We start from the raw sequence: 19,681 nt of genomic DNA on the forward strand, positions 1-19,681 counted from the left end.
AAATGTTATCTATTATTATGGAACCGTATGTAAAATACAAGATGTTATGACAGACAAATTTGCTATCTTGCTTTGGTCTCCTATTTCTCACGCCAGAAGGGCTTCACAGGCATCACACTTAAGTCTCAGAGGTTGTGCAGTTCTTTATGCATCCTTGTAACCTCAGAAGATGTTAAGATGTGAAAGCAATCCAAAGCAAATTCTGCCCTATAGCCCTTAACCGAAATGAAATTGGCTCTGGCATAGCCGGGAAATAGGAAGGAAGAAAGCACAGAAGTGCGCAGCCTTCAGTTAAGAGCAGAAAGGTATCTTCAGGGTCAGGAAGAAATACATCTGAAAATGGTAAAGGCAACATCTAACAGATTCACAGACAAGTACGGCAATAAAAACCTTCAAGGTTAATAGCATGAAAAACCCAGTATTTGAGACTATAGTAGTCTCAACAGTTGTTTTATTTAATTAAAACCTGAAATACTAAAAATGCAGTAATACATAACTGCAGGAATCAAGCATTATTGGTTAAAGATCAGAAGCACACAAGCAATACAGTTTGACCACAAATATCTAAAAAAGACCTACCAATTTTGATGCTTTATTCGAAAACTTAACTGCAGAATGAGCGCACTACCAAGAAAACTGCCTTTCTTTTAAAATATCTCAGACTGAATATACAAACCTTATGATCTCCAAAGACTTTTCTTTTGAAAATCTTAGTCATAATCTCTAAAGTCAATCGATCTCATTAATACATTTTTCAGATGACTCTGCTCTCAGAAACGGCTACAAAACTGAGAATATACAAACTGAAATTTCAAAATCATCAATAGATGTTCTACAGAAATAGTTACTGACGTGATACTAGGTTAATTTTCCTATCAATGAGACACTTCCTTTGTGTGAAGTCTTATTATATAGTAAGTTATATCACAGTTTGTATTCTAAAATGTCATAAATTATTCCTAGTAGCAACATTGTATTTTCTCATTTATCCAGCACAAATGAGTTCTCAAAATAAAAGCTTTTGTCATAACAGACCAACACACATATATCGTTAATGTCCCCCTAAGAAGCAAGCAAAATACGTCACACCAAAATTCAGAATAGGAAAACTGCACAAATCATGATAACATGCTCAATATTTACACAGCAGTTTTCATTCATAGGCCTCAAAGCATTTCACAACACTCCATCTCTCTCTTTAATATGTATTATTAAAATGGGTCATTCCTTCTCTCTTCAGAAAGTTCAGTGTTTCAAAAACAGCTGAAGAAAAAGTTAAAGGTTTCCTTGTAACTTAAAAAATATGGATACACAGGATCATACTTATTAGATAGAATCATTTTGGATTTTCCAATTTCCTTCATGACTTTATTCCGGAAAAATGAGAGTTCCTCAGCTGCTTGTTTACTGTGAAATATTTCTGTATCAAGAAGGCGTAAATTTCTGAAACAGAATAACACATGAATATTTTAGAGGCATATTCACTGTATCTTGTTTTTTATTCTTTTGTTTCCACAAAACTTTTTTCATATTTCACATTTCAAACATAAAGGATTTTAAAACATATTTAAACACTTAAAAATAATGTTATTTTCAGAAATTAGCCTCCATTGTTTCAGATCAACCAAATATAAGCACCACAATACTGTCTGTATGCATGGTCTTAAATTGAAGTAGTAATTACTACATTTGGGCATATTAATAACTATTTTTAGAATCAGAGTTTGTGTATATGTTACTCATTTTCTATAGGATCAAATATTAAAACTTCTGAATGCGTTAAAGAGCATTCCTTTCTAGGAGGATGGATTTTTACAACTATTATAAAACAATGTAAAAATACATAAATAACCATCTAAACCCAGCTTCAAAATAATTTTCAGTTTTTATATTTTTAAAAGATATTGTCCGAATTTTGTCTCCTACTTAGCAGATACAACAACAATTAAAAAAACCCACAAACTACTCCCTGCAACTTGTTACAGCACCTGGCCTGGACAGGTCAGTTTATTCTCTCTTGTATCACTAGTCAAGAAATAAGTAAGCAGTTTGGTCTACTCTGGGAAGCAGAAAATGACAGCCCATCTAATGCCTTTTTCCCTTGTTTATCAGATAAGAGGAGAAAACATAAATGCCCTGCTAGGCAAGACAGCAACCCTTCTCTTCTTGGGAGACAGACTGTTCTAAATATATCTGACCTGAGAAAGACCAAAAAAAAAGTGAATATAAGATCATAGCAGCTCCATTCTGGAGCTTTTCTGTACAAGGAACGTGGTGTCTCAAATCAAAGTGTCAGTGGAATAGACCATAGGGGAAAAAAAAAAATAATCAAAAAAACAAAATCACAAATTGCCAGGTCCAGGTGGCATTTCACCCAAGTCCTAAAGAAAATCAATTACAAAACAACTAAAGTATTCAACTTTCATGTGTAGCTTCTTGTTTAAAACTGCCTAGATACCAAAGGAAATTAAGATGGCAAAGCATTCCATGTGATTTCTGGGGAAGTAGATAGGAAAGTTTGATCTCTATAGAGGAAAAGTTGGCAGAAACTCTTCAAAGTATAAAGTTAGAGGGAACACAGACAAATGTATTTGGGATGGCTTTTGAACAAAGCCATCACATCCACGATCACTGTTCAGATGTATACATTGTAGCAGTCCCAAATTTAACAGGACAACTTGGAAATCTTAAGAGAGCACCATCCATTTCTCTAGATAGATTCTAAAATCATTGGGCAGCTGAAACCTAAGAGATATAGATAACACTTACTTAAATGAGGTCTCCCATAACTTCATAACAGCAAGCATTGAAGGATTTATTGCATGCAAATTTTCTTTCAGGTACCTGCGTGCTGACAAGAAAGACTTTTTCCAAGGTTTTGGCACTACTGCTATTCTAAAAAAAACAACCACAAAACCATCAAGAAACAGTAGGATGAATGTAGCTTTATACATTTGCTTTAAGACAATTGTTTGCATCCCACAAAGCACAGAATTCAGCAGATAAATCTAGCTTTCTGCTGATTATTCAGATATCAAAAAAGTTTTCAAATATTGACCACTGTATATAAAAAAAAAAGAACGAGAGAAATCTTGGCAAAATCCTAACAGATCTGTAACCTGTTCACGGTCCCTTACATTTAGCATGTAATAAAATCATTATACATATATAATGTATTTAGTCAATTAATATGCAATTTTCTGCAATATGTAGTATCTATGTTTACGCTCATCACATCAAATCTGTAAAAACTCATAAATTTAGAGCCTTTTTGTAAACTCGGTCTGCTTTCAAATTTTTAAAAACATTAAGCTATTTTGGTGGGGGTTTTTTTATACTCATAGCCTGTTTTGCTTTAAAAATTGTTGTAATTTTCTACAGGGAGTCTGATTTTACTATTAAAATATTAAGCATTGCAACTTAAGAAGTATACATTGCAACCTTTAGGCTGCAAGGGAAAAGAAAAAGCATTCCTGACAAATTTGTCATATATTTGTGATACTTTTATTCCCATTTTCATAATGAACTCCTATCAAAAAAAAAAACTTGATACAGAATAACACTTTTATCCATTTCTCAGTGAATGTGTATTCTATAGGAGACAGAAAAAGCAGCTACAGGAAGTTAAAAAACTTCAATGTTTTCCACATGTACCTTACGTATTTCTTCATATTTCAAATACTGTTAATGGAATAAAACTGTTTTACCAATGATTATTCTACTAGGAGAATTCTGTACTTTGGGATTCGGATGTAAGCGTGGGACACAAGCTTGTATACAAACTACTGTGATGCCCTACACAGTTCTTAGGAGATGCAGAAGATGTACACAGAATCAGATGTAGGATGCCCTCTTACCCAGGGGATACAATAACAACAATAAACCCATTACATATTATTTCTCTTTTTAAGATGTAAATTGCTTAAGTAACATCTGTCACAGACACCCCTTCTAGTATATTCTAATGGCTACCATTTGATACTTAAAAGCATCTACCTCAAACCACAGGCCAGAAATTATTTATAACAAAACTTTTTTGGTTTTTAAAATCACTCAGTAATGCTACTCCCAATATAGAGCCTAGTTGATAACGGTGGAAATTTTCTGGTTTTGCAGAATTTGTAAGATTTCATTCCTCTACAAGGCAAATTTATTTTACCAGTGTTTGGCTATAACTATGAAAGAGGTACATACCTCTTCACTTTGACATCTCAGGAAGAATTAAAGTATGTTTTAGGAAAGTTGACACTAGGTAGGCTGATCCACACCAGACAGATGTAGGATTCCGGGAATAGCACTATACTTGCTTTCAGTAGATCACAGACTTTTTAAGGCAAGTGTGAATGAAACGGAGGTAGTCCATTACTCTAAACAAAGGCCACACCTATCCACTCCAGTATGGAGGTTGCTACATAGTGAAAAACTCAGCCAGAAAAGGTAGACATCTATCACTGTTTATACTACATATTACTGAATTGTTCTGAGGAACAAAACAGTCTGTATTTATTGCATTCTTAAACGTGTATGTATTGAGCCAAACTGTCACAATCTGTAAGTAAGACAGAGCTTCAGTGAAATCTGTGTAGAACATGACATTGTTCCATTGATTACAATGCGGTTTATACACAAGCATTTCACCTGCTATATCCCATTTTCAAATGCTGTGGGATTAATTGTGATACTTCTTACCAGTTAAGCACTGCTAAATAAAACTAATTCTAAACAACCTTTCAAGTTAGACACATATTTTCCGGGGTTTTTCCAAAGATGATGCATAGTCATTATTTGAATTTACATAACTAAGTCTTATTTACAGCTGACACTGACTACCACTATTAAGACTGTTCCTTACACATGCTACTCTTCCTCACTCTTCTCTAGTCAGTGTTTTTGAATAAATATATTTTCTTACTCTGCACGATGAGGTAGAACATCATCTTTCTCCTTGTCTTCGTCTTTATCCCAGGGGTCTCTTAAAACAAAGTTAACTGAAAAAAGTATTTTAAAAAAATAAAAGCCAAAATAAGCTTAGTGAAGGAACAGAATCATAGAATCATTGAATCATTTAGGTTGGAAAAGACCTTTAAGATCATCAAGTCCAACCGTAAACCTAACACTGCCAAGTCCACCACTAGACCATGTCCCCAAGTGCCACATCTACATGCCTTTTAAATACCTCCAGGGATGGTGACTCCACCACTTCCCTGGGCAGCCTGTTCCAGTGCTTGACAACCCTTTCGGTGAAGAAATTTTTCCTGATATCCAATCTAAAGAGGCCATTTCCTGTTGTCCTATTACTCGCTACTTGGGAGAAGAAACTGACACCCACCTCACTACAACCTCCTTTCAGGTAGTTGTATACAGCAATAAGGTCTCCCCCTCAGCCTCCTTTTCTCCACACCAAACCACCCCAGTTCCCTCAGCCTCCTCTCATAAGACTTGTGCTCTAGACCCTTCACCAGCTTCATTGCTCTTTTTTGGACTCGCTCCAGCACCTCGATGCCTCAACCAAAATCTTCAAATGCACAGCTCATTGAGATGAACAGTTTTGTCTAGATATACATGAAAAAGGATTTAGGAGAAAACTATACTATTACATAGGGATTTATATAATAAAATAATCTTTTAAAAAAGTGTTGAAAGATCAAAAATACTGAATAATATTAGCTTTGATCATTACAAGGATAAGAAAACCTGAGTATTCTTTTTATTAAAATGTGCCTCTAACATCCAGGAGAGCACTTTTATATGACTCTTCCACAGTGGTAGCTCTCAGCAGTGAACAGCACTCAACAACGAATGCTTCACAATATTAGCAACTTATGACAAAATACAAGTAAACTCCAAGAAATCTACCTATAGCAATTTTTACACTCAGAAGATAGTCTTCTCTTATTTCATCAGCCAGTGAACGTACAAGTTCATTGTGTACTTTCAGATGTTGTGGAATTGAAGCGAACATGTGGTCTAGCCGTGATTCATCTATTGGGACCACGTTTGCTGTATCAATTCCATAGCGAATGTAATTGTAGTATTTCTGCAGGATAAAAGAATAAGATGCATCAGTTCAGTCCAGTACTAGAAAGTCATTGCTACTCAGCTTTAGCTAGAGATATGGGCTTATTTAGTAAAAAGAAATGTAATGAGTACTAAATACTGACTTATGTTGTAAATTACATATACATCACTAAGTCTGATGTAAATACCTTTATCAGCCTGCCAAACACTAGTTGGTAGAATAACAATAAAAAGCTGTTGAGACAGAAAAACTGGGTGTAGTGGCATAAGCCTCATTCCATTTCTCTGATGAGAGCTAAATAACGAAAATTCAATTGAAGAATGGACATAACTCAGAAATCTGGCTTTTCTTTTGCTGTTACAATTCTACAGCCCTGGAGAGATGCTTCTCCTTTGCACTGTCGCAGTACCAATCTTTTCTTTAAATAAATTCTCAATATATATTCATCTGCCTCACCATTCCCGTGCTGGCATTATTATCTATTAGCTCTGGGGCTGGACCATACATTAAAAAAGAAAGCCACACATTCTGCAGAGTTTTGTGTGGATATGCAACATACAGCTAACGAATTGCTCAGAATATGAATGTGTAACCACAAATAAGTACATATGTTTGTATACCAGCCTTTAAACAGGCATGTGAAATCTGATTAACAAAACCTCAGAGCATTAAAGGAAACACAGATGAGGAAATATATCAGCCCAAATTCAAAGAAATGCAGAACGGAATCAACTGGAAGATTACCAATGTCAGGAAGTAACGCATGAATCTATTTCGATCAATTTATCCCAAAATTAACTTAATCTATTTTAAATATAAATAAATCACAAAACTTTGTATACAATTGTGTCATACAAGGTATCTTATAACCGGAATGAGAATAAAGAACATCCTAGTGCTTAGATGAGGGTAACCCAAAGAGAATTGCCTTATGGATTCTATCTGCTTAAAGCAGTGCACCCTCCCTTGGAAGTTATTCTCACCTTCAGCAAGTATAGAACAGATTCATTTATTACTTCCTGACACTGGTTATCCTTCAGTTACTATTCCATTCTGCAATTCTTTGAATCATCCACACATTCCTAATGCTCCATTCTCAACAGTAACACTACAAATGATATATTGTGTGGAAGCATATGTCAGAGTCATCTCTCTTTGTGTCAAACATCTTGTCAATATTTACAATAAATGACTGGCACTGTATTTCATTTAATACTCTAGAAAACAGTCTTTAGCTACCGAAATATCTTCCTCTATTAGTGTACAAGAATCTGTTCCTGGAGGCTGGGTTCCATCAGTGGATGGAAGCTGTTTTTCATTAGGGTCTTCCGCTCTGAGACAAAAAAACAAAGAGTATGCATCACATTCTTCAGATACATTTTACTGGCATAAGTAATATATAGCCATCCTACACGTCAGTTGTGAACAAACAAAGCAAAAAAAGCTAACTGCCAAAACTTCACATTGAGTACAAGACATTCTGATTCAAAAAGAACACTGAAGCATGTGACCAAGTCTGTATTTTATCTGCTAAGTTTCAGCTTTTAAAATTGGTGATATAGTTCATGCTCATATACATACTTTCAATTTACAATTGTCAAAAATTTTAAATAATTTCTTTTTAAAATTTGGTTCATCTATCAAAAAGGAAAAGCACATTACTCAAAGATAAGGAAACTCACAACATAATGTCAACAAGAGCACGTCTGAATCTTTCAGCTTCTTTTTTCAGATGATTGCTTCTCTGCAGTGTAGAAGTTGATGGTCCAGCACCTGCTTTATTACCTCTAGAACCCTCTATCTTGTGTCTCTTGCATCTCATCTTCCAATAGTCTCCTTGCAGAAAATACATTTTGAAATTAAGTTTTAAAAAAAAAGTTCAAATGTATCACACGTACATTTATGTTTCTGAGAGACTTTCTCTAGTAGTACTAAAAATGTTAACCTTACCAGGTGAATACTCATTTTTTAAAGTAAACTCATCTGACTCGTCATCTTCCTGTTCTTTGTTCAGACGGAATGAAGGACGAGTCTGCTGCCACAGTGGTTTAGACCTTGCCTGGAATAAATATTTTATATTTTAGTTTTTACACTTGTTGTAGGTGCTACTAACACACACTTCAAGACTTCTTAAATATAGTAAAAATCAAGAAACTGTAGCCTAATATAGAGCAAGAGTAAGGCAGCATAAAAATCCTACGATAAACTACTACTTATATGTTGCCCTCAGATTCTAAATATCCAGACCATTAGAGATAAGCATGTTAAACTTATACATAATATTTGTAAACTTTCTAGTTTTATACCATACTTAAATATTTTCAAACCTGTTCACATACTCCATTTTCAATGTTTTCCAAATATTGAGATATAAACAATGCTGCACATAGATATAATATACATACATAGTGCAGAGAGAAAGAATGTACACCTCAGCATATATTTGAATGAGGTCCATGGCCTTTACATAACCATGCTGTGACACATATTTGAAAATGAAAGCTTACAAAAAAAACCCAACAAAATTACCTGAGGCAACTGTGGTAATAAGTTCGCTGTTCTATTTGCCACTTTCCCTTTGGCACTTGGACTGGGCTTGGGGGAAAAAAAAAAAAAGGAAAATCACAACTAGACATATAAATTACTACAAATATTAGTCTTCTGAGAATACTTAAACTTGTAATCTAGCTCTAATTCTGTTTTTAATCTCTTTTACAGTAATTTTTACACATACAATTTCATATCACGTCCGCTATTCTTCCTACAGTGTTTCCAAGTAGAATTCAACTTTCTCAAATGGCGCTGAAAAATCACAGCTCTGAAAAATTAATTTTAGGCTGAAAAACATTTGTGTTACCTTTTTGCCGAGACATACATTAAAGCATTACAAGATGCCATGAAATAATAACAAATAAACAATTTTTGTTTCTCATACTTCAGTCAATATTTTTTAAAATACAAAATGGTCCTTTTTTTCCTAATCCATAAGCTTTCAATTTAGAGCATCCAGTATTCTCTGCTTTCCCACAACACTGATCCCTCAGCATCAAAGCTGTCTGTCCAAAAGCACCCTCTGACCATGCCCAAGACTCTGGTTAGCACATTTTAACAAGGTACAGCACCTTCCTATAAACAAGACCATCTAGTTGTAAAATTATTTAGAATTGGCTCTAGCGTAACTGCCTTTGGCTGTTCTTCTATTTCTCCTCTGTTCCACACCACCACCAATACCCCTGGCACTGCTCACACCGCCTCCTTTCCATCCAGCTGTGCTCGCAGTAATACTGCCTGTCTATGCTACAGCTGTCCTCTTTCTGCTTTGTGTCTTATGCAAAGGCTATAATGGAAGAAAGACACAAAGCACAGAAAGTTTGTGTGGACATACCTAAGCTACCCTTAAAGAAGTTGGGTTGGCTGTCATTTGCAACACAGTTGCTGTGGTGTAGAATGCACACAAGTTTTAGGCACTTAACTATTTACATGAATTTTGCAGTCAAGGATAAACTCCGGCAATTCCCAAGTGAGCCAAAAAACAAATCAGGCTCCAAAGAAAACCTCCTTCACAATACAGGAATTTGACAGTGATAAAATATGTATAAACACACATTAGCAGTTGTTAGCAATCTCTTTATAAGATAATCTGTGGTCCAATTTGTGAAAGGGGAGCAAACTCATTCCAGCTCCAGGGAGTTCTTCCCCTGAACGTGATGGGGAGAAACTCCTTGACTACCACTAGCTGCAGAAGGGAGTCATACAACAAAATGTTTTAAGTATCTTGTGTCAAAATCAACAGCATGACTCTCTTAATGAACAAAAGATCCATACTCCCCCTTTCTCTCACCAAATGAGATTAATTCACCAGGCATTTTGCTATCTATTCGAGGGGAGACAGATATGTCTAAACCAAGCAGGTTAACACCAAGCAGGCCAATTTTGATATTTTTAATTTAGATTTTTGGCAATCACAGAAAAGGTGACTTTGCCACAATAACCACATATCTCTTTCAGTCCCTCATTTAATGATCTCGCCAGTCTATCTTCCAGTTAGGCACGGTCCATGTGCAAGATTTTTCACACCTCAAAATTCTAACATCCATACCAGTCTCCTAGTCTGCAGTGACAGAGATAATGAACTCATTTCAGCATAAATGAGAGAAAAGCAGTATTATAACCAATACAGAAAGATACAGGCTGGCAGGGGTGATACTGTTGTGTCTATTACAGGCCACCGGATCAGGATGAGGAGGGTGATGAGGCCTTCTACAGGCAGCTGAGAGCAGTCTCGCAATTACAGGGCCTGGTTGTTGTGGGGGATTTCAACTACCCTGATATTTGCTGGGAGGCCTACTCAGCCAGCCATCCTCAGTGCAGGAGGTTCCTCCAGTGCATTGATGGTAACTTTCTGATGCAAATGGTGGATGAGCCAACTAGGAGAGGAGCGCTGCTGGATCTTATCCTCACTAACAAGGAGGGTCTGGTTGAAGAGGTGAAGGTTGAGGGCAGCCTTGGTTGTAGTGACCATGAGAAGGTAGAGTTCAGGATCTCATGTGGCAGGAACAGAATAGCTAGCAGAATCGCAACCCTGAACTTCAGGAGGGCCAACTTTGGCCTTTTCAAGCAATTGCTAGGGGAAATCCCATGGGACAGGGTACTAGAAGGTAAGGGGGCCCAAGATAGTTGGTTAGCATTCAAGGACTGCTTCTTCCGAGCTCAAGACCAGAGCATCCCAACAAGTAGGAAGTCAAGGAAGGGTACCAGGAGACCTGCATGGTTAAACAGGGAACTGCTGGGCAAACTCAAGTGGAAGAGGAGAGTGTACAGATCATGGAAGGAGGGGCTGGCCACTTGGGAGGAATATAAGTCTGTTGTCAGAGGATGTAGGGAGGCAACTAGGAAAGCTAAGGCCTCCTTGGAATTAAACCTTGCAAGAGAGGTCAAGGACAACAGAAAGGGCTTCTTCAAATACATTGCAGGTAAAGCCAACACTAGAGGCAATGTAGGCCCACTGATGAATGAGGTGGGGGCCCTGGAGACAGAGGATAAAAAGAAGGCGGAGTTACTGAATGCCTTCTTTGCCTCTGTCTATACTGTTGGAGGCTGTCCTGAGGAGCCCCGGACCCCTGAGGCCTCAGAAGAAGTCAGGATAGAGGAGGAATCTGTCTTGGTTGATGAGGGCTGGGTCAGGGACCAATTAAGCAATCTGGACGTCCATAAATCCATGGGCCCTGATGGGATGCACCCGCGGGTGCTGAGGGAGCTGGCGGAAGTCATTGCTAGGCCACTCTCCATCATCTTTGCTAAGTCGTGGGCAACGGGAGAGGTGCCTGAGGACTGGAGGAAAGCAAATGTCACTCCAGTCTTCAAAAAGGGCAAGAAGGAGGACCCAGGTAACTATAGACCGGTCAGCCTCACCTCCATCCCCAGAAAGGTGATGGAACAACTTGTCCTTGGTGCTGTCTCTAGACACATCAAGGATAGGGGGATCATTAGGGGCACTCAGCATGGCTTCACCAAGGGGAAGTCATGCTTAACCAACTTGATAGCCTTTTATGAGGATGTTACCCGGTGGATAGATGATGGTAAAGCTGTGGATGTGGTCTATCTCGATTTCAGTAAAGCGTTTGACACGGTCTCCCACAGCATCCTCGCAGCTAAACTGGGGAAGTGTGGTCTGGATGATCGGGTAGTGAGGTGGATTGTGAACTGGCTGAAGGAAAGAAGCCAGAGAGTGGTGGTCAATGGGACAGAGTCCAGTTGGAGGCCTGTGTCTAGCGGAGTCCTGCAAGGGTCGGTACTGGGACCAGTACTATTCAATATATTCATTAATGACTTGGATGAGGGATTAGAGTGCACTGTCAGCAAGTTCGCTGATGACACAAAACTGGGAGGAGTGGCTGACGCGCCGGAAGGCTGCGCAGCCATTCAGAGAGACCTGGACAGGCTGGAGAGTTGGGCAGGGAGAAATTTAATGAAATATAACAAGGGCAAGTGTAGAGTCCTGCATCTGGGCAAGAACAACCCCATGTACCAGTACAAGTTGGGGGCAGACCTGTTGGAGACCAGCGTAGGGGAAAGGGACCTGGGGGTCCTAGTGGACAGCAGGATGACCATGAGCCAGCAGTGTGCCCTTGTGGCCAAGAAGGCCAATGGCATCCTGGGGTGTATTAGAAGGGGTGTGGTCAGCAGGTCGAGAGAGGTTCTCCTCCCCCTCTACTCTGCCCTGGTGAGGCCGCATCTGGAGTATTGTGTCCAGTTCTGGGCCCCTCAGTTCAAGAAGGACAGGGAACTGCTAGAGAGAGTCCAGCGCAGAGCCACGAAGATGATTAAGGGAGTGGAACATCTCCCTTATGAGGAGAGGCTGAGGGAGCTGGGTCTCTTTAGCTTGGAGAAGAGGAGACTGAGGGGTGACCTCATTAATGTTTATAAATATGTAAAGGGCAAGTGTCATGAGGATGGAGCCAGGCTCTTCTCAGTGACATCTCTTGACAGGACAAGGGGCAATGGGTGCAAGCTGGAACACAGGAGGTTCCACATAAATATGAGGAAAAACTTCTTTACGGTGAGGGTGACTGAACACTGGAACAGGCTGCCCAGAGAGGTTGTGGAGTCTCCTTCTCTGGAGACATTCAAAACCCGCCTGGACGCGTTCCTGTGTGATATGGTCTAGGCAATCCTGCCCCGGCAGGGGGATTGGACTAGATGATCTTTCGAGGTCCCTTCCAATCCCTAACATTCTGTGATTCTGTGAATTTACATGACAAGCCTGCTTTTTGTCTGGTAATAGGAGCAGTTGTAGCTCCACTGGGAGAATATGAAGCCATTCATTTCTCTGTAGTCTAACATATTCAACTGCAAAAGGATTCTTACCACAGGCCACATAACAGCTACCAGTCTTTTCTAATACTAGCATGAATACATCTCCTAATAGTGTATCTGCACTGCATCAAAAAACTACTGCTTACCAAGCTAATATGCCTATAGGATGCAGCGTAGCCTACGGACAGATTTTGGACTGGTTTGAACACAGCTCTATACAAACATGCTATGATAGAATCATATAAAAAAATCAGGCTGAGAAGGGCCTCCGCTCTCCTTCTCAAAGCACTGCTAACTACAAAAAGTTAGGTTTGATTGCACAGGGCCTTGTCCAGTTGAGATCTGAAGTTCTCTAAAGCCATGGCCTCTCTGGGCAACCTTCTCCGCTGCTTAATCATCTCGCTGTGACAAATGTCATCCTTATGCCTAGTCAGAATTTCCCTCCGTGCAACTTAAGAGCATTGCCTCTCCTCCTGCTGCTGCACAGCACCAAGAGGAATCTGGTGCCATTTTCTCTAGTTCAGGCACTGGAAGACAGTAACTACATTCCTCTGCCATCTTCTCTTCTCCAAGCTGAACACACACAGTTCCCTCAGACTCTCCTCACACACCAAGTGCTCCGGCCTGCTAACCATCTCAGTGGTGATCTGATAAGACTCTGGTCACAGCTGCTGGACCAGAGCTGGCTCAGGCAAAGTCACCTGAGGTGGTTCTGAACCTTGAGGCTAGACACGCTTTGTTCTCCATGTCTCGTGTAATGAGACTGAAATATAAAGCTCATTGTTTCTCTAGTCCAGATTCTAAAGCAGAAGATGAATGCTGTCTACTACCCTTTGAAGGGAATGGATAGGAAAACAATCCTTTGTATAGGTGAAAATGGTTTTGAATTCCTGGAAGAGTATTAATCTATTCATCTCAGTGACAAGGTCCACAGTCTTAATTCTTAGATTTCTAGTTAGGAACAAATAACAGAACCTGGGTATTTTCACAAATAATAGGGCTACAAAAATTACTAAGACTATACCTTGTCTTCATATACAACATCAGAGTTTTGTTTAGATTTTCTTTTGTTGAAAAACAGAATTTAGCACCACAACTTATATCTCTGAGCTGCTGGTACTGATAATCTCAGTGTCGAAATTAGTTCCACTGAAGACAGTGCCAATATTTTAAAATATTGTACTGCAAACTTACTACTAGCAATAAGATGTACTAAAAAGAGAGTCCTGGACAGTGACTGGATAGTGAGGACTATCTCAGATAGTTATAAGCAACCAACTCACACCCTCTAACATGCACCTCAAGAAGAAACACACCGAAGAAAAATTGGTGAACTTTTAATTCACTGAAGGAAGTTACTGATTATTTCACTTAAAATACCTCACACATTTCATTAGAGGAAAACAAATCTGAATAAGGACATCAAAACTAAAAGAGACTAAAAGAACAGGATTGATTTACTAACAGGAGAACAACATGATTTAAGAGGGCAGACTCTTCCTTGTAATTATATTAACCAGATACAACCCAATCAGGCCACTAAAGAAATAATACAAACTAGGATCAGTTAATGACAGGTGGTTTAAAACCACATTCATAGCTAAAAGCTTCTATTGGCATTTGTCTTCAGCATTTAGGCTTCTGCAATTCTGGAAATAAACTGAATTAATTAAAACTTCTTCATGCTTCATGGTTAAAAACAAACAAACAAACAAAAAAACCCAAACAAACAAAAAAAATGGAGAGAGGGCTTATGACATAATATTTTGTACCAAGCTAAAGACTGAAATTCATTTCTGTCGTTTATAATGGGATACTTTTAGGAGAGAGTTACTCTCTGAAAACGCTACAGGAACAGCAGCCCGACCCAAAAACATCTGTTTAAATTTGCATTGCTAAAGTAATCAAAGGAAATCTGGGCAGCTGCAAAAAGGACTGTGTCGCTTCTAAAAACCTGATTAAGGAGTTCACAGCACAGACACCACAGTTTAATTTTTCTGCAGGGTATCAGTCACAACCAGCCTGCAACTAATGGGACAGAGTACTGAAGCCTTTCTCTACAAACACGGCTGCCCCACCAGGTCTCTGCTTACAGACTGTAAGCATTTCTCAGGGATAATATATTTAATTCCAAAAGATTAATTTAAGCTTGTTATTTAAGGTTTAAAGAAAAAACAACACTTTTCAGATCAGAACAAGCACCCTCCGGTAGCCAGGTGCACCCGAGCGTTCTGCTTTCTGCCCCGTGAACAGCGAGATCTGCCCGGGCATTCTCCTCAGCCGCCCCGCTGCTCCCCGGGCACTTCCCCTCAGCCGCCCCGCTGCTCCCCCGGCGCTTCGCCTCAGCCACCGCGCTGCTGCCCGGCACCCAGTCCAGCCCCACACCCCCCCAACCAGGGCGGCGGCCGCCACGGGACCCGCAGACCCCGGCTGCCAGAGCCGGGGCAGACGCTGTCGGCTGCGGGCTGAAGGAGCAGAAGGGACCGGGCAGAGCTCGGCCCCGGGGCTGCCCGGCTCCCGCTGCAGCCCCTCGGTCCCCAGTACCTGCTTGGTGCCCATGTCTGCGCGGGCGAAGCCCCGCCGCCGCGCTGGGGCCGACGCCGTCACCTAGCAACGCCGAGCGCGAGCGCGGCCGTCAGCCGCCGCCCTGGCCGCGCGCGCAGCGAATCCCAGCGGCCGGGCGCGAGCGGCGCGGGGCGGGCAGCGCGCGCTGCCCGCCGCTGTCACTGTACAGGTAAGGGCGGGCGGCGCGCGTGTCTCCCAGGCTGCGAGGCGGCACCTGAGCGGCGGGAAACGCGCGCGGGAGCCGAACCCAGCACGCCCTGACGGGCAGGGCGGGAGAGGGAGAGCGGAAGAGGGGGGCGTTGAAGCCAAGCGCCAGCTTGCTGTCTGCCATCAAAGTAGCTACTACAGCCACAGCTGCGCTTGTAGTGCCCTGAAGATCCAGCACGGCCCCCGGCTCAGGTGTCACTGATTGAAGACACTAGCTGATAAACAACAGAGAATGGATTACACCTGTGACGGCTGTTTTTAAGCTATTGCAATGTATTTGCAGCTATGGCAAGCTGAACTTCAGCTTTGGTGTTACTCTACTGGAAGACAATCTCAGTGAAAAATACTCCATACCCTTTTGAGGCCTGGCAATTTCAGGAAAATAAGGACAGTTAAAGTTGCTTTGAGTACCACATACCATGCACTGCTGTTTAGGCAGGCATTCCTTCTTACCTTTTACATTAACTGATGTGTATCAATAAGTGAATACAGCTGCTTGTCTTCAGGCAAAGCAGCAAGACATGTGTGCTCCAACTAAACATGCAAAAGAACTCAGCTGTGCTTGCAAAAATCATTCTTCATAAGCTCTAATGGCTGGACTGGGGTGTCTAAACCACAACAGCAACCAAAGATTTTTGAGGTGCCGCATCACGCATCAGCCCATCTTGTGCACAACAGACATAGTATTTAAACAACCTGTGCCCCTGCCTCCCAGTCAGTAAACTAAAGAATACAAGCAAATATAAATAAAAATATCTTTCAGTTTCATTGATAGTCAATGGGTGTTCCCAGCATCATGAATCTGATGCTTTGACCAATCTAAATACAATACTGACTGGTATGGCTGGTATGACTTCTAACACTTTGCTGTGACCAGGTTCGGATTTCAATGGCACATGAAAGAGCAGTTGCCATGTTAGGTAGTTTGTGAACTTTAAAGGAGAGGTTTTGTTATGTTTTCACAGCAGCAACACATAAAAGGTAGCACTACAGTTTGCAGTGGAGTTAGCCTGCTGGAAAATCCCTATTAATGAGCTCTGATTCAGGCCTGCAACCAACCTTGTGAACTGTACACAGAGCATTATAAGAGTCCATATATCAAGTTTTAAACATAAAAGCCCCTTTGTTAAAATTCCACAGGCAAAGAACCAGTAGGGTATTTTTGCTTTCTCCAGCTGTAGAAAATTCAACATCACTTGGAATTCCCAGTGCATTTTCTGAACCAGTACCAAAGCCTGGTTTTGATTTTGAAATGAGAAATACCCTCATACTGAACATATCTTAGGGAGACTCAGACAAGCTGTACTGGCTATTATATATTACTGTCTAGCTGGAAAACATGCAATGGGAAATCCTTGCTATTTCTCTTTAATACTGAGTCATTCAACTATTAGAAACTAGATCTGCAGAAGGCAGTAGCATGTTCAGCAAACATCGCCATACACTGTTGGTCATCGTGATTCCTTTTGTTAGAAAGTGACATTTTGGTTTTTCATTATCTGATTAGGAAACTGGAAATAGCACACCCGCTTGTACTCCTCAGAGGAGGAAAGACAGTTAAGTTGCTGATATTAGAACATTAGAGAGAAAATCAATTCTTGTGTATAAAGTATTTTTCATTATTAGAACTTTCTTCTTACAGAGAAAAAAGAACTTCTATGTTGCTGTTTATTCTTTTTCCCTTTTCCCCAAGATTTCATTATTTTCCTGCAGTGACCAGTTAAACACAATTTATTTACATAAATGCAATACCAGCTGATTTTAATCAGCTTTTCCAAGGCCATAGGAGGACACAGCAGAAGAAATGGTTTATAACTCAGTATTTTTGCCTTCCTGTGTATGGTTAACATCTCACTTGTATCTGAAATCTCATAGTCCTACCTAACAAAACAATCTAAATCTAACTTCAGAGATAAAGATCAAAAGAATAAAATGGCAAAAGGATGAAGAGAAGAAGGGAATATACACAAATATAAAGTGAGTACTCCTCAGCATCTGTTTTAGAACTGTACTAAAGGCAATTTAAAAAATGGAGCAGACTATTAAAAAAAAAAAATCCATCATTACCAGCCAAAGTCAACAGAACATAGGCATTCAGTATCATACAGTTCATCTATTGTTATGTAATAAAAAGTTTAGCAAAGATTGGAGCATCAGTGCAACAGAAAAGGATCAGTGAAATTAAATACAGTAAGGAAAAAAAGCCATAACATTTTATCACTGAGTTTTCATTTTCTGAAAGATTCAGTGTCATGGGGTTTTTATTTACCTTGATGCCTCGGTTAAATTCTGGAGTGCCAGTAACAAATAATACATTTCTTTCACTCTTCAAACAGAGGCAAAAGTATTAAATAGTAGGTAACAATGTGGTTTACTCCATGGAATTAACAAAACTTAGGCCAAAATACTATGTACAGTAAAGTATTTTACTGACCAGATGTTTGTTTTTAATGTGAAAAAAGTGATCCTTTAATTTTTAACCAAAGTACTTACTGGCATGCTTTGTATGTTTTGATTAGAGCAAATAAATAATGTTTGAAAGTACAACTAATTTAATAACTCCTATGCGTACAAAAATTAAAATTCTCAGATTTGGGTATTGCTTTAAAAATAATTTCAGGAAGGGGTTTTTTCTTCCTGATGTTTCAGATGACAGACTGAAAAACATTAACTAGCTTGAAAATGGACCCTCAAGGAAAGATCACTTTGCAAATTGTTTTAGAACAGCCACCACAGTAACAGCGCAGATGTACAACACAATCCTACAGTTACTGCAACACAGAAGAGATTTTTAAAGTCAGTGAAGATATCTGGGTTCGTCTGTGTCAACAGAGACAAAGCAAGTTACAGGCCAGAACTTTTATGCCTATTTCATCTCCACAGCCACTCCAAAAGAACACTAGAATGAGCCTGAGCACCTATCAGTGCCAGTTTAAAAAAGAAACAGGAGTCTTCATTTACTATCAAGAATATCGTAACACTAAAGGAAATATGAATACTTTGTGGTCAGTGTAGGTATGCTGACTTACTGACTCTGGATGCAAATGTGTTTGCCACAGAAAGTCTCTGCTTACACTGTTCTCAAAGGTGAAGTCTTCATTTCACCATTTCACTGGAAGGCAACAGTTTTGTCACAGGTGTTACAGGGTCAAAAATCATCCTTTATCTTCCTGCTGTGTTGTGAAAGCAACAAAAACTAGCACTGGCACATGAAATGACTGATTCATTGAATACTTTATGTAATAGTCTAGCCCTTTACTTATTAGGGCTAACACTACACAGGCCAACCAGATAAGAATTTTTATGTCGTAATTCATGTACCCACTTTTATTTAAGAAATTTCTTCATACTCTTGTGCACTGGTAGGTGACTTGGCAATTCCGCTTTGTAACGTTACCATTACTTTGGCAGACTTTCTACACACCGACTCATTCTGTATCTTGCACACTTCTCCAGTGCTGAGTGGGCCAAGCAGTATTTTCAAGTCTGTCAGCCTGCCAGGTTCTTAAGGCATAGGATGATTGGTTTCTGAAACTAACACACATTAATCGCATGCTTTTCTCTTGCTCCAATTTTACAGTATATTTTTCCAAGCATAACTTACCTTACCTGGCAACAGTACGAGCATAACTGTCCTGGTAAGAAGATGGTCAGCTATTATCCAGACAATGCATTTTTCTAATATGTTTCCTTCCTTAGAAGGCCTTTTGAAAAGACAGACATTTCAAGCTGTCCCAAATCACTACTAGTGTTAAACAGAATAGTTTATTTTCTAGATGTTTTAGAAAAAGAAAAAAAGGCAGCATTCCTGATAAGAACTTTCAATGCAGGAAATGTAAGTATTCAGATAATTTCTGAACTTAGTGCTGCAAGCAACACCAAACCAAGCACATGAATACACTATTTCTTTCACTAAAAAGAAAGCCCATTTGTGCGTTTCTAACAATGAGAAAGCTTTCACTTCGTCAATGAAACGTGCCTTTGTAGGAAACATACTATCCAGGCCACAACGGGTTACCACCTCTTTTGAGTGCAATTCCTTTGCTAAAGGAATTTCCCCCCCCCCCCCCCAAA

General features: G+C 39.7%; 1 protein-coding gene across 1 annotated transcript in view; it reads right to left on the reverse strand.

Annotated features, from left to right (window-relative positions):
* The window catches only part of DNAH7 (dynein axonemal heavy chain 7), a 118,133-nt gene extending 102,739 nt beyond the window's left edge, over positions 1-15,394 (reverse strand). The window contains exons 1-9 of the mRNA XM_068407193.1: positions 15,380-15,394; positions 8,549-8,614; positions 7,970-8,078; positions 7,702-7,855; positions 7,259-7,352; positions 5,857-6,037; positions 4,913-4,988; positions 2,770-2,895; positions 1,324-1,443 (exon numbers count right to left, since the gene is read on the reverse strand). Coding sequence (XP_068263294.1) covers positions 1,324-1,443; positions 2,770-2,895; positions 4,913-4,988; positions 5,857-6,037; positions 7,259-7,352; positions 7,702-7,855; positions 7,970-8,078; positions 8,549-8,614; positions 15,380-15,394 — 941 coding nt within the window. The remainder of the gene's footprint in view (positions 1-1,323; positions 1,444-2,769; positions 2,896-4,912; positions 4,989-5,856; positions 6,038-7,258; positions 7,353-7,701; positions 7,856-7,969; positions 8,079-8,548; positions 8,615-15,379) is intronic.
* Between the last annotated feature and the right edge of the window lie 4,287 nt (positions 15,395-19,681).

The sequence above is a fragment of the Nyctibius grandis genome, chromosome 9 (assembly GCF_013368605.1).
Source record: "Nyctibius grandis isolate bNycGra1 chromosome 9, bNycGra1.pri, whole genome shotgun sequence".
NCBI lineage: Eukaryota > Metazoa > Chordata > Aves > Nyctibiiformes > Nyctibiidae > Nyctibius > Nyctibius grandis.